Raw genomic sequence first — 14,215 nt, 5'->3', positions numbered from 1 at the left:
TCAAATAAATGCAACCTTGGTAAGCATAAGAGACTTCTTTCAAAAACATAAAATCTTAATCACCGCAAACTTTTAAATGGTAGAATAATTATCAGACAGTATAATCTTGTCAAATATTTTAGTTTCATCCTAACACAGTTAGTAACAGGTACAGATTTACATGCAGGTTAATGAGGCAGAAGACAGCTCACTATGTTTCATGATACACAAAAAAAATTACCTTTCTGTCACTAAGGCCTGTTACTTGGTCCACAAACTCCTCTTGGATCATAAAGGCAGCCAAGTTGGCAGTGTAGCTGGCCAGGAAAATCACAGCGAAAAAGGCCCATACGGACACGATAAATTTACTGGTAGTGCCCCTGGGGTTCTGTACTGGGACAGAGTTGTTGAACACTAGACCCCACAGCAGCCAGATAGCCTTACCAACAGTGAAGGAGGGCCCATGAGGGTCTATGGAAATGCAAGACAGGAAAGAGGGAAATTAATGAGTAGGAGTAAGTGGGAAGTCATAAGAGCTTTGTGGATCTACAGGTTACTAAAGGTGCTTATTGTTAAAATTTTTAATGCTGGGATTTTAAAATTTTAACTATGGTTTCTGGCTGTTTCAAAGGAGACGTTGGTTGACTGTGTGGTTGAGGTTGTGTACCATACCTTTGCCCTGTGCCAGGTTTCTATTGAAACCGAGCGGACTGATGAATTCAAAGAGGAAAACAGCGATTGCTGTGACGAGGAGTAACATGACAAACATCATAACCCACACTGAAGCACTGAAGGGTTCTGAGGGAGGAGAAAGAATAGAGAAAATGCATGGGGTAAGGCAGAGATTAAAAAAAAAAAAAAAAAAACACTGGTTCCAGAGGGATTTCAAAGATATTATTTCATCTATTACCTAGAAACGCAGAGGGCGACACTGTTCCATTGCTACGTGACACCATCACACTGATGCCTGTCTCAACAAATGGGACAGAGAAGTCTATGGCCTCTGACCGCTCTTCATTTATGGTCAATGAGCCCACAGCCATTATAGCCTTTTTATAGACTACCTATACAGCAGGGAAGAAAAAAAAACAGAACACACACTGATTGAAACAGAAATACATAGAATAAAGATAGTATATATATATATATATATATATATATATATATATATATATATATTATATAAAAAAAAATGGAAGACAAGTATGGATGTATGGACAGACAGACAGACAGACAGATACACTCTTAAAAATAAAGGTGCTTCACGATGCCATAGAAGAACCTTTCTGTTTCACAAAAGGTTCTTTGGGGCGAAAGAAGGTTCTTCAGATTATAAAAAGGTAAGAAAGAGATGGTTCTTTAAAGAACCTTTGACTGAATGGTTCTTTGTGGAACCAAAAATGGTTCTTCTATGGCATCGCTGTGAAGAACCTTTTGAAGCACCTTAATTTTTAAGAGTGTAGATGTCAAATGCAATACCTTTTTTAGGGAAAGATAACCTTGTTCAGCTCCCCAAAAAACCCAGCGTTACGTGAACAGTGGATGCAGTTTGTTTTTCTAGGGCAGCAACGGAGTTTCACAAGTGTTTATTTGTTCCTGTTATTTCAGTGACGAATGTTTTATAAACAAGGCCCAGTTCGGTGCTGGATTTGCACATGGTTTGATACTGAGAGACGGAGCGAACCCAGTGATAAAAGACCCTGGTCATGATTCGGAACCGGAGATGGTAAGTGAAACTGCATCAAATTTCTGTGTTTTGTTGGCAATCGGTGCGCAAGTTCTCATCGCTCGTCGTTGAAGAGAATTGTACAGCTGTATATTTCTTTTGTAAATATGATAAGACTAAAGACTCTTTGCAGGTATGAAGGGTGCAATACTACTCTATAGGTACTAAAGATTAACATGAGATTGGTTAAAAATGTGTGTGTTATGTCCCCTTTAGGCTTAGATACAGCATTAGCTAGATGCTTTTGTCCATATTAGGGATTTCCTGGCACGTCATAAGTCACCATTACTTCTATGAGTTCGTTTCGGACTTTCAGTGCAAGAGCGCTCTCCAGCTTCGAGTATGAATGAAACAAACACTGCATGAGAGTTTCACATCACCTTATTTTGGATACAACAAAATGTCTTCATGCATAAACTATCTTGTCTCTTTGAATTTAAATCTAGATTTATTCAAACCGCCATTTTAACATTTTCCCCAAAAAGTGCAGGGGACGAAAGCCTGATTAATTAATATAGACACACAGACAGAAAAACGGACAGAACAATAGATTGACAGCCAGACAGCCAGGGAGAACTGACATCTATGTGACTGCAATTCAAACTGATGATTCATTCATTAGGTTATTGAAAGTGACTAACCTCCCCCACCATGCCGTTCCACACATTATTGATCTTCTTGCCATGTTTGCCATTTGTGACCAGGTAAAGATCATAGGTGAACTTTACATTTCTGGCAATCTTCTTCAGGATGTCTATACAAAAGCCCTTGCAGCACTTCTTGATATAGGAGCCCTCCGTGGTATTACTGCAGCATATACAGGCACAGCAATATAGAAAACAGCTGATACTGAGAAAGACTGAAGATAACTCAATCTAATATGTTCTAAATTTAACACACAAAAGTTCATAACCACATTAGAGACTGCACAATTATTTCTGTATTCCCCAGTAAAAGAAAGTGCTCATGCTAAAGGTTAAGATAGGATATATAATGCCTGCACAACCTGCTAGGTTATTCAAAACTGGTATTAGCGGCTATAGTTTTTCTTTAAAGTTAAATAAACAAAAAAAACTCACTCTTTAATGTGTTTCCTGCAAGGTACAGAGTTGCGCATGCATGTGCCAGTAAGAATGTCCACATCATCCACTATAACAAAGGGTCTTTCCTCTAGAGTCACAATGCTCAAGTGGTTCTCATCAGCGTCCATGTCCCCAAATGAGTTATAACGTGGCCAAACTGGAAACTTCAACTTTAACGTGTGGTTTTCCCATCGTCCCATCTGTAGACACACACAAACAAACATTGGCTCACAAATAAACAAGGTTGGAAGGTTCTTCTGAAGTGGCCTCCATTATTATTATTATAAGTTTGGGAACAAAACTGAGGTTTTCCGCTCTTCAAAGCAAAGAGAAGAAATGTTATTAGAGAAACATTGTATATTTTATCCAGCAAGCAAATAAGTCACATTCAAAGACTGGGACCCAGGTCAATTTTTCCTTCAGTCTTCCTTATTTCCTTATTCTAATTCGCCCTCTTTTAGAATGTTTTTAACCTCTAGATTTTAGGGGTGTATATATATTATATATTAAATATAATTATATATTATATTCTTTTTAATATTTTGTTTAATATTAAGATTTTAAATCTTTTGACATTTTTGCAGGCAATTCTCAACTGGTGGTTTGTAGCCTAGAAATTGTTTGCAGGCCTGTTTTGATGGGGTTTTACTGGCAACAAGGGAAAAAAAGCAAAATGCAAATAATAAAACACTAACCTAGCCTACAAATGTGCACAGTCAGGGCAGAAAAATAAATGTGCTTATCAAGTTTTAAAACGGAGGAGAAAATGCATATTTTTTGTTGTTTACGTTAAAGACTGTCCAATCAAACTTTATGGTATTTTGGTGCAAATCCATCTGTCACTTATAATAATATGACTAATACCAATATTATATTTGGCCTGGTATTTGTTCCATGTGTTAGGCTGATAAATCACACTTGTGCTGCGGTTTATGCATTAGCAAAATTCTCAGTTTTACCATTCAGCCTATGTCATGGTAATCATTTCACACATTGTTTGGCCTGTGTAGTTCATGCTAATATTAATGTTACTTCTGTACAATAAACAATTTTAGCTACAACTCGATGTCCAAGATAATATTGGGGTCCTGATACAAACGAAGAGTTAATTTGCAAAAACCGATAAACGCCACTTAAAAAAAAAAAGAGCTGATTGCCGTGCATTATTCTCCACATATAGCGTGATCTGAACCCTAAACACATTGTCAAAAATGCCGGTTTTGTCCACTTTCAAGGCATCACGAGTTCACGTTTTACTGCAGAACCGACAAGCGCCCTTGTTGTTTTTGAACAGAAGCCGATAAGTCCATTTTAGCAATTCAGCACGCTGTATTCAGGTCAGGTGACAAGGCTACTTTCACTTTGAAAAGATGTGCTAGCTGAGAGGAGTTTCATCAAAGCTGACTAAACATCGAGATCGAGAATGGATCATTTCGACGAACTTGATGAACCTGTGATATCTTCTTCAGGGCGAAAAAGGAAAATAAAAGCTGAAATGTTTTTTCACAGAACCTTGCAAAAGCAGCACGTTACAATGTGAGGGAAAAGCTCTGTGTATTGCATGTAATCACATCCATACAGTTTATGATCACAACAACAACAACGTTTGTCAGGCATCTACATTGTCATCGGAGGAGATTACAAAGATTAAACAAGTGTTTTTTTAAACTCTAAAACATGAAATGTGGAGTTATCTGCTTTTGCCAAAAAACGACTGTTGGAGTTATCTGCTTTTGCTATAAAACAAACTTTTAATATGTAAAAAAAAACAACATACTTTCAATGAACTTTAATTTTGTAAATTACCTGTTTGTTTAAGTTATTATTACTTAAAGGGGTCCTGTTATGCTCTTTTGCAAAGTCTTGATTTTGTTTTGGGGGTGTACTAGAACATGCGCTCATGCTTGGTGGTTCGAAAAACGCATTATTTTTCACATAATTTACATTATTACAATACCTTTCTCCCCAGCCTGGCACAAACGGCTCGATTAGTTCCGGCTTTGATGAAGGTTCCGCCTTCCGAAAAACAAAATGTGTTGTGATTGGTTAGCTTTCCCAGTGCGTTGTTATTGGCGAACAGCTTAGACGACCTAGCTGGGTGCCGCGGACAGATGCCGAATGGCGCCGCAGTGTGCCTACACCGGTATTCTAATGAGCCGATTTGTGATATCACAAAGCCTGGAAACCAAACGCTGTAGTCCAAACGAGCCGTTTGCTGTAGTTCTTGAAAATGTATTTTTAAAAAAACTAAATATCTCCCTTTGGAGTGGACTTTGAGATTTGTAACTTTCTAGATCTTTTTTATGCCCAAACATACACACTACACACTGACTAAAATTAAAAAAAGTGAAAAAGCATAATAGGACCCCTTTAATCAAAACAACCCTACTGCAGTTTAGATTGATATTACTTGGAATGCGCAATAAAACAAACATTGTAAATGATAAAAATGGAGTAATCGGTTTTTGCAAATGAACTCTTCAAAACCAGTTAGGAATCACAGATTTAAATAGTCCTGTGGGGTACAAACTAATTTTAAGAAGTGCCTTAAAACGGCATGTGTATTAATTACAAAAGAAAAAAGCGGTTTAAAGTCATTTCAGATAGCACGGCACACTGCAAGATATTGCTGTTGCTGCTTGAAATGCCATGTCGACTACTGCCATGTCAAATTTACATCATGTATATATGCACAGCACTCTATGCAATAGTTATGCATTCCGTGAGGTGTGTGTGCTCTTCTCTTGCTGCTTGAAATGCCATGTCAGCTACCACTGTAACAACAATGTGTCAAGTTTACCCCATGTATGTGCACTGCACTCTTCATGCAGTAGTTATGTGTTCCGTCAAGTGCGTGTGCTCATCTATAAGCTCCGATAACATGATCGGCTCACACTCTGTTCTAGCCCCGCTGCAGTGAGAAATGATTAGTGTCACTCTTTTCACACAATCACTGCAGGGTTTTAATGTGAGTGTGTGTGTCTTCACACACACTGCAGGGCACTGTCAAAACACACAGCATCCAACACACCTCAGAGAAATAACTCATTAAAAGAACGCATGAGTGAGCAAATGATTACGAAAACGAGTGTGTGAAGCGCCGAGATAGAATAGGTGAACATGTAAAGCTAATTAGAGAAAGGGAGCAAAGACTGTACAAAAAAAACAAGCAAATTATTATTGCTAATAGCCAAAATAGAGAGAGAAATTAAAAAGGGCACAATCGAATTGGATGGAGACACATGTGCACTCTTCTCCAAATTAAAACACGCAATAAATTCATTAGGAAACCAATGCCTTAATAAGGGCTATTTTGACGCTTTATGGCTAAGTAAACAATAGTTTAAGTCACGTGCATAAAAAAACCTCAGGCTGGGAAAAGGGAAGTACAAATTAAATGTTCTTCTTCTCTAATAGCAAAGTCCAGTGAATTTTCAGTCACAGTCACAAAAAGGCTCTGAGATAGTAAACAGAATATTGATTGCTTATGGTTCCAGAATCCCTTACAGGCAGAGCTAATAGAAGAAAATGAAGATTTGGGACTGATATAAAGATTAAAGGTTCTTACCTTCTCCCATTCCCTCTGTGTGTTCAGAACAATGACAACCAGCTTGGGATTGACTTGGTAGCCATCGTCCATGAAGGAATGATCTCTTCCCCCTAGATTGACTCCCATCATATATCTGCAACAAACACACAGACGCACAAAATATCAGCAAAGTTACGACATGGTTTAAGGTTTACTTTTTGGTCTGTCTGTCTGTCTGTCTAGCTATCTGTCATATTGTGTTCGGACCAAAGTTTTCATTGTCTAAATGTTCTTTCAAACTGTTTGGGGGGTGGAATGCAAGTCATTTAATGAAATATAAGTGAAAAGCTCCAAGGTAAACAATATAAATAACGCCTGATTGAACGCCATTAGCTGTCTTATCTATTTTCGCAAGACATTAAATTGCCTTTGTAATCTTAAATGAGGTAAACACATCAGTCCATCCTTGTTCTGTTTTTGTAGCCAAAACCCAAATTCAATGAGCCAGCAAACACAAACGCAAAGTCTTGCAAATGCATTTAGACACTCAACGAATTCATTTTAAATGGACAAATTATGCATAGTTTTTTCATCTTTCAATGCATTAAAACTTTAAATTATTTTGATGTTGAACGTTAGAAGTATTCTGAACAACAGCAACAACAGTTTAAAGAACTGTATCTTCACAATTTAACATTTGGTAGATCCACCCTTTGCTGCAAAGACAAACACTTCTTAGGGTGTGTATGTAGGAGCTTCACACACTCTACAGGTGTTAATTTGCCCTTTAATTGAATTCTGACGGATTTGCTCCAGGTTGTTCAGGGTAATAGGATGACACTTATGCCGTTTGTAAATTTAGTTTCACATACTGATGTTGTATGGAAATTCGCCTTTATCTGATGCTTTTTTGTTATCAATTACTGGCTTTTTTGTTTGTTTCAGAAACAGGTTCTCTTGTTGTTGTTTTTTAGCGTGTTCATCTTTTCTGTAGCCATACACCAATTTACACCAAATTGTTATTCACTCATAAATCTTCTCCTCTGCATGGACAGTTTTCATGGTGTTTCTTGTTAGGAGCTTGACAGACTTTTCCCGTTTTAAAGCCTTAATCTATATACATATATTTTTTATTCATCTTTGGTGTTCAATGTAAGAAAGTAAGTCACAGGTTTCACACAACATGAAGGTGAGTAAATAATGCCAGAATGTTCAGGTGAAGTTTTCCTTTAAATATTTTTTCTTGAAATGTTCCCAGATGCAATGGGGAACATTATCTAAAAACACCTTATTCTGGTTATATCTGACAACGTGGTTTCTTTTGCTACATTAGCCTCCTATATGGCGCTATGATAATGTGTGACTGCTCATTCCATCTTTTACTTTCTTCTCAACTGTTGAACTCTGTAACCCTTTCAAAGTGATCTCTGGCCTCTTACAAATCTGCTTGTTTGTGCAGAGACTTTTGAGGGATGACCTTTTCTCGATGGCGTCTGGGGGGTTTGTGGTAGTTTCCACTTCCTCATAATTGAACCAACACCGCTGGGACACCCAAAGATTTGGACATTGTTTTGTAACCTTTTCCTAAAGCATTTGTCTAGCATTATCATTGACATATTTAGAATGCTCTTTAGTCTTCATTTTCACAGCTGTCCTTTAGATTAACAACCTGAATAATTATCCTGTTACCGTGACATTTTTGTTTATCTAGGAAAGGTTATAATGACTCACAGGTATAATCCAGCTGTACCTGTTCAGATCCTCCACCAGCATATTTTTATTTATTTATTTTTTGAAAGTTGTCAACCGATTAAAAATGTTATACATTTTGTGCTGTTTAAGTAATCAAATTAACTTTATTAATTGTATATTTGCTGAGAAAAGCCCCCAATTAAAACCAGGGGTTTTATTGTAAACTAAAACCATTTGAATTACTGAAAATAATTTGGAATAAAATAAATAAATAAATAAAACATTTAAATAAAAAAAATAAATAAAATAAATTAAACAAATGAGAAATGTTTTCTTGGCAACTAACTGAAATAAGTACTAAAATGACTAAAGACTCTAGACCTCTAGTTTTCTCTTCCTCTTCTGTAAAGCAGCACAACATGGCCTCGCCCCCTTTGCTGCGTGTTCCCAGGGGCGAGGTTTATCTGGGTTCATGACGTAACAGACCTGGGAAGAAGCTTGTTGTAGTCCCTACCAGCCGTTTTTGTAGGCATTAAACTGCCAGAATTTTAAAAGACGATATCTCCGTTTGTATTGAACTTTCAGCGCTGCAACTTTGCAGATATTGTTTATGCTCAAACAGCAACATTATACACTAACTAACATTAAAAAAAGTGAAATCGCAATCAACCACCCCTTTAAATACACATCATATTCCCAATTTTTTTTTTTTTTAGATATAATGTAACCATGAACTCATTAAATGACTATTTCGGTGCTTAGAAGTACAAATGTCACAGGAACCTAAACAATGATTTGTAATGAAGTAAAAAAAGACGGTTTGGTTAAAGCATTCATTCTCTCAAAAAGAAAAAGTCTGTGGTTTACTCACCCTCATGTTGTTCCATAACCATATAATGTTCTTACTTCCATGGAAAACAAAAGAAAATTTAAATATCGACATCTGCCCTAAATCTCCTGGAAAAACAATCAGCATCTTTTCAATTAAATGTTGATCCAGTTCACAAAAACAGTCTGACTCAACAGTTCACAGGAGGGGAAGATTACTATTATACACAACACTATCATATGGCTTCAGAAGACTCGGAATAGAGTACATAAGTTGTATTGACTACTACTATCATACTTCTACAGTGCTACTCGTGTCCTTTGAAGATTGAAAGTTTCAGTCCCCATTCACTGTAATGGCATGGAAATGAGCGACCAGTCCCGTTGTTTAAAATGTCTCCTCCATTTGAATCACACAGAAGACGGTCACATGGGTTTGGCTCGACATGAGGGTGAGTAAATAAAGCCAGAATTCACATTTTTGGGTGAACTAATCCTTAAAGAGCCTGAATACTTTTGCCAGTCCGCGTTCAATCACACAGACTCCTCTGAATAACAGAAGCTCAATACTGTATCTCTGCCTTCTCTGTGTAATGCACAATGAAGATTAGCTCAGCTGTGCACCACTCAGATGGCACAAACGCACACAAACTCTCTTCAGAATTTAATTAAGAAACAGGAACATAACTGGGAAATGGGGTTTAGCTTCAGGCAGAAATGAAAAGAACAAGGTCAGAGCTACACCTGCTACTCAAACACAGCTTCTGTTGTGTGTTTGTAAGTGTGTCTTATTCATATATTAGAGATTTCCATTTTTGTCATAGCCATCACAGACTTTTCTCTTAAAAAAAACACATCATTGTGTGCATCTAATCTCACTGATTGAGAAACGGAGAGACGGGGGAGAGTATAATATACTAGACACTGCGCAGGGTGACCTTTATTTTCCATAGTCTTCTGGAAATTATCGAAAGCTTACAACTAATGTCAGTGAGAGTTTGCGGTTTATAAAATGTCATTTCAAATGGCTTTCTGTACACAGAGCCTCTTTATGCATGATCTCAATTAACAGTGAAATGTTGGTCGGAGATTAGATGTAGTTAAATGCGTATTAGGTGATGATAATTCCACATGGTGCCACGAATGCTATTAATCTTTCTCTGGTCAGGTCTTTGTTAGTGCTGTGCTAAAGCGTATGATCACTAACAGCGCTGTCACGATAGTGAAATTCTGGCTCATCGGGACAACTTATTGCAATATATAATTTTTTTCAGAGGAAATGTAAGTCATTTCATATTTACATAGAAATTGGAACCCTTGAACAATAAATAAGGCTTTGTAATACAAATATTGCACATGAGAATAAAATAAAATAAAAATACAATAAAATATAAAATAAAATAAAATCTCTAACACAAACATATAACACAAATAACATATATTCTATAGTCAGTTTTTTTATTTTCTTTTTTTTTGGGGGGGGGGGGGGGGGGGCAGCCAACCTGAAAATTATAGTAATATTTATTTTTATTATGCAATAGTAATAAATTCTGTCCCAATTTCATTCACAAATAATTTTAAGGCCGATTAACCCCATGAGCCTTCATTTCACATGAAAGAAGACCTTTACATTTCTGTATAGATTTCATAATAGTCTTTTCATGAAATTTCTTCATACATAATTTTTTCATATAGTCTTTTCATATTCTTCATTATCTCATCCCCATAAGTAGTTTTATCTCTTCTGTTTCATGGCATTTCATTGACTTTGCATGATAACATAAAAAAAGAAATAGAATTTGCTATAACAATTAATATAAGCAAATTAATAAGTAATACTTGAGCACTCTATGTTCACAATGCATGTTCGTCCTTTTACATTTAAAGCACACGACATTTGTGATTATCGAAAAAATCGTAATCATGTTTTTATGTAATAATCATGACAGGCCAATCACGTACTAGGAATATAAACCACCTATATGTCACTATGAATACCTTAGCAACCACATGTGTTAAAACTCTCAGAACACCCCAGCATATCCAGTCTATTAATAAATGCCGAAATGTTGAACATCAATAGACACAAGATGGAAGAGCATTTACATAAGAGTTAAGAAATTTCTTACATTATTAAAGTAAAGTTTTCTATTAAATGACTATAAAGTAAAACTAAGAATTTGTCAGATCATAAACAAAAAAATGCAGACTTATTAACTGAATATCAGAGACCTTTAAATGACATTTCGCTAAGATGGACTATGTAAGTAAACACAGGTTTGTCAGTAATAATTCCCGGGCTGACATATCCAGTGCAACCAATAAGAACTGGCCCAGCAGTTATTATGTTGTTTTGTGCGCTGAAAGACAATAAATAGGAGGTCAACAACGAGGGAAAGCTACAGCATAATGCTTCAGAATCGATTTTCAGAGATCCTGCCTTGCCTACAAGCGAGGCAAGTAAACAAGGCCAGAATCAAAGGACAGTAAGCACAGAGGAAAATGTCTGATGGAAAACAGATTCATGTTCCCGTAATACAGGGCTCGCACCGCTAAGGTGTTTAATGTTTAAAAAGTATATCAAGCGTTGAAAATACCCCCAGATGAAGCCGACTTTAAATCTGTACAGTGAGAAATACAGTACATGTGACTGCATTTAACTGAGTGAGGGGGAAAACACTAAACCAAACAGCAGCGCTCTAGATGAGCAGATGATAATCGATGCCATTAACAGTTAATGTGTCAGACTGTGCATAATTTGGAGTAAAGGAGTTGCCACAACTCTGGCAAAACAAAAGGCAGACACTTTTGCCTTAGGCTGTGAAATCACTCAAGCGCTTGTCAGCCTCGTGGCAGCGTCTTCTGTGTAAAGGTGATAATGTTGCAGGAGGTGCTCATGAAAGGAGCTGTTGGGTTTGCGCTTGAGCAGATACAGCAGGTTTGTGTTGGGCTCACAACAACAGTCAGATAAACACAAACACAGGCAGAACTTACAGAATTCTCCAACTAACTAAAGTTAACCTTAACAACTAGTGATGCAGAAAATAACAGGGACTGCTGTTTTGATTAATGATGTGCAAAACTACACAAAAACATGCATATGAGCCCATATCTGATTATAAAAAAAGAACAAATGGCAACAAAAAGAGTTGTGATGTAACAACTTCTGTCTCTATACTTATACGGACCTTGCAACCCTTGTCAGATATAAAAAAAAAACATTTTTTTAAAAATAAATTGCTATAGTTAAATCCAATACATCACATTCAAAAATTCATAACCCTCACAAAAATGGGGATCTTCAGATCATGTAATAATAATAATGGGAAGAGGTCGACCGATATTAGATTCGGAAAATATGGCCAATAACAACAATATTAATATGAACAAAAAAAATTGCACTTAATGTTACATATACGTTAATTCGAAAATTAACAAAATATATAAAAATAACTTGAGAATGTTTTGTAATTATTGAACATTATTATTTAAATAAATTAAAATAGAGCTTCATCATTACTGACAATGACTTCATTTTTTTATTTTGTCATATGAAATATGTTATGTACAAGAAGAGAGAAATAATTTTCACTGTATATCTTGTGTCTTCACATGATATTTTCCAGATCATTATGATGTTAAGGCTTCTCATATATGGAACAAGTTACCTTAAGAGTCACCATCATACAAACTCATTAGGTCTCATTCACCAATCATTTTGTACATGCAGAATAAAATGCATTAATAAATGTGTTTATTTTTTTTCCCTTCCAATATTGAAATGTTGGTATCATGACAACCCTATTCCAATCAACACAGTAGAGGTGCTTAATTTTTGATTTACTAGTGAGAGTTATTCTTAAAAAAAAAAATTTGATTCAGTGAAAGATTCAATAATTCACATATAAAAACTGCCACTTGCGTCACTGCTAGATGAATCAGTGGTTTGAAATAAATCGCTTGAATGAATGATTCAATGATTCACTCAAAGCATTTCATTCCAGAATGAATCGGGGGGGGGGTCCACTTTTTACTGTTACTAGAAAAGTTGAAATGCTGCTTCACCAATCAAACTTTTATAATATATGCTCAGATATTCAGAACAACAACACTTACTTGCTTATGTTATATTGCTTAAATATACTGCAAGTTCAGACTAATCTGTACTGACCAAAGCATCTATATCAGCATATTTCTTTTAACAATATGACAGTCTGTTATATAGGGACTAATTGCTGGTGTAATCGTTCAAGGACAGCTGTATGTATACATATGCGTGTGCGCGGGAGGGGAGTAACAGTCTTAATTAAGACAACACGAACAGTAAATTTGTCAGAAACGGGGTTTAGCCTTTGGGCAGACAGAAGGACAAAAGCCAGAACTACACCTGCTACTCAGATGCAGTATTTTTGGTTTGTCTATACGTATATGTATGACAGCCTTAAGACAGTCAACTGTTTTATACTCTCCAAATTTCACTGACATCTTACAGAACATCACACCAACATTTCTGATTACAACACCATAATTCTCTTTTATGATCATTCTGTGTTACATAAATTCTGCTGCTCACACTATACTATATTTGTGTACTTTGCTATTACAAGTATCACAACACATCTTTCTTGGAGGCATTTCGAAGGTTAAATCTGCTCTGTGGATGGTGGCGTCATACAAAACGTTCCCACATTGAAGAGTCTGCAGTGTCCCAGATACAGACAGCCTTAGCAACGAGGGAGAGATCAAAAGGAACACCTACTCGGAGCAGACGGATACCAACGCTGCAAACAGCTACTGATGGTAACCCATGGCAACTCCTGATAACTGTGCATTCTGAAAAAAACAGCCACAGCAAGTGCCTTCGCAATCTAAACTAACAGTAGATTTCGTTTCCGACTACCCTGTGCGATACGGACGTCTTCCTGGCCGATGTAGACATCACAAGGTTGCCCTCGCAGCTCAGAACGGAACTGAAAACCAATCCAATCATTGAGATATAAAAGGAATTGGGCAGGAGGAATTAAATGGGATCCAAAATAGCAATCTTTGTGCTTCTTTAAATATCCAGCACTTCTCAAATGGAGCAAGAAAATGTGTTGCCTGAAAAAAACTCCTTGTTTGTCACTGCTTAGTAAGCTGAGTAAATAAAGGGTATCTGCAGGGTTTTTAAAATTAAATTCAAGACCTTTGCCCAAATAAAATCAATACAGTTTGTCCAAATAGAACAAATCAACACAATTTCAAAACAAATGAATCAATTTAATTTTCTTTTACTTACTTAATTAAACACATTCAGCAAGTTACTGCAAGTTTAAAATACTCAAAACATATTCAGTATATACTGATGTACTGAAATTTGTTTATGTATCAATATATCAA

General features: G+C 36.3%; 1 protein-coding gene across 2 annotated transcripts in view; it reads right to left on the bottom strand.

Annotated features, from left to right (window-relative positions):
- The window catches only part of grin2ab (glutamate receptor, ionotropic, N-methyl D-aspartate 2A, b), a 107,525-nt gene that overhangs the window by 8,712 nt on the left and 84,598 nt on the right, over window positions 1-14,215 (bottom strand). For both annotated transcript variants that reach the window (XM_016249655.1, XM_016249649.1), the window contains 6 exons: window positions 6,356-6,470; window positions 2,785-2,987; window positions 2,347-2,512; window positions 890-1,043; window positions 652-777; window positions 221-450 (listed from right to left, as the gene is read on the bottom strand). In XM_016249655.1, coding sequence (XP_016105141.1) covers window positions 221-450; window positions 652-777; window positions 890-1,043; window positions 2,347-2,512; window positions 2,785-2,987; window positions 6,356-6,470 — 994 coding nt within the window. The remainder of the gene's footprint in view (window positions 1-220; window positions 451-651; window positions 778-889; window positions 1,044-2,346; window positions 2,513-2,784; window positions 2,988-6,355; window positions 6,471-14,215) is intronic.

This window comes from Sinocyclocheilus grahami, unplaced genomic scaffold, assembly GCF_001515645.1.
Source record: "Sinocyclocheilus grahami isolate Dianchi unplaced genomic scaffold, SAMN03320097.WGS_v1.1 scaffold25.1, whole genome shotgun sequence".
Lineage (NCBI taxonomy): Eukaryota > Metazoa > Chordata > Actinopteri > Cypriniformes > Cyprinidae > Sinocyclocheilus > Sinocyclocheilus grahami.
This window is presented reverse-complemented; position numbering and strand designations above follow the sequence as displayed.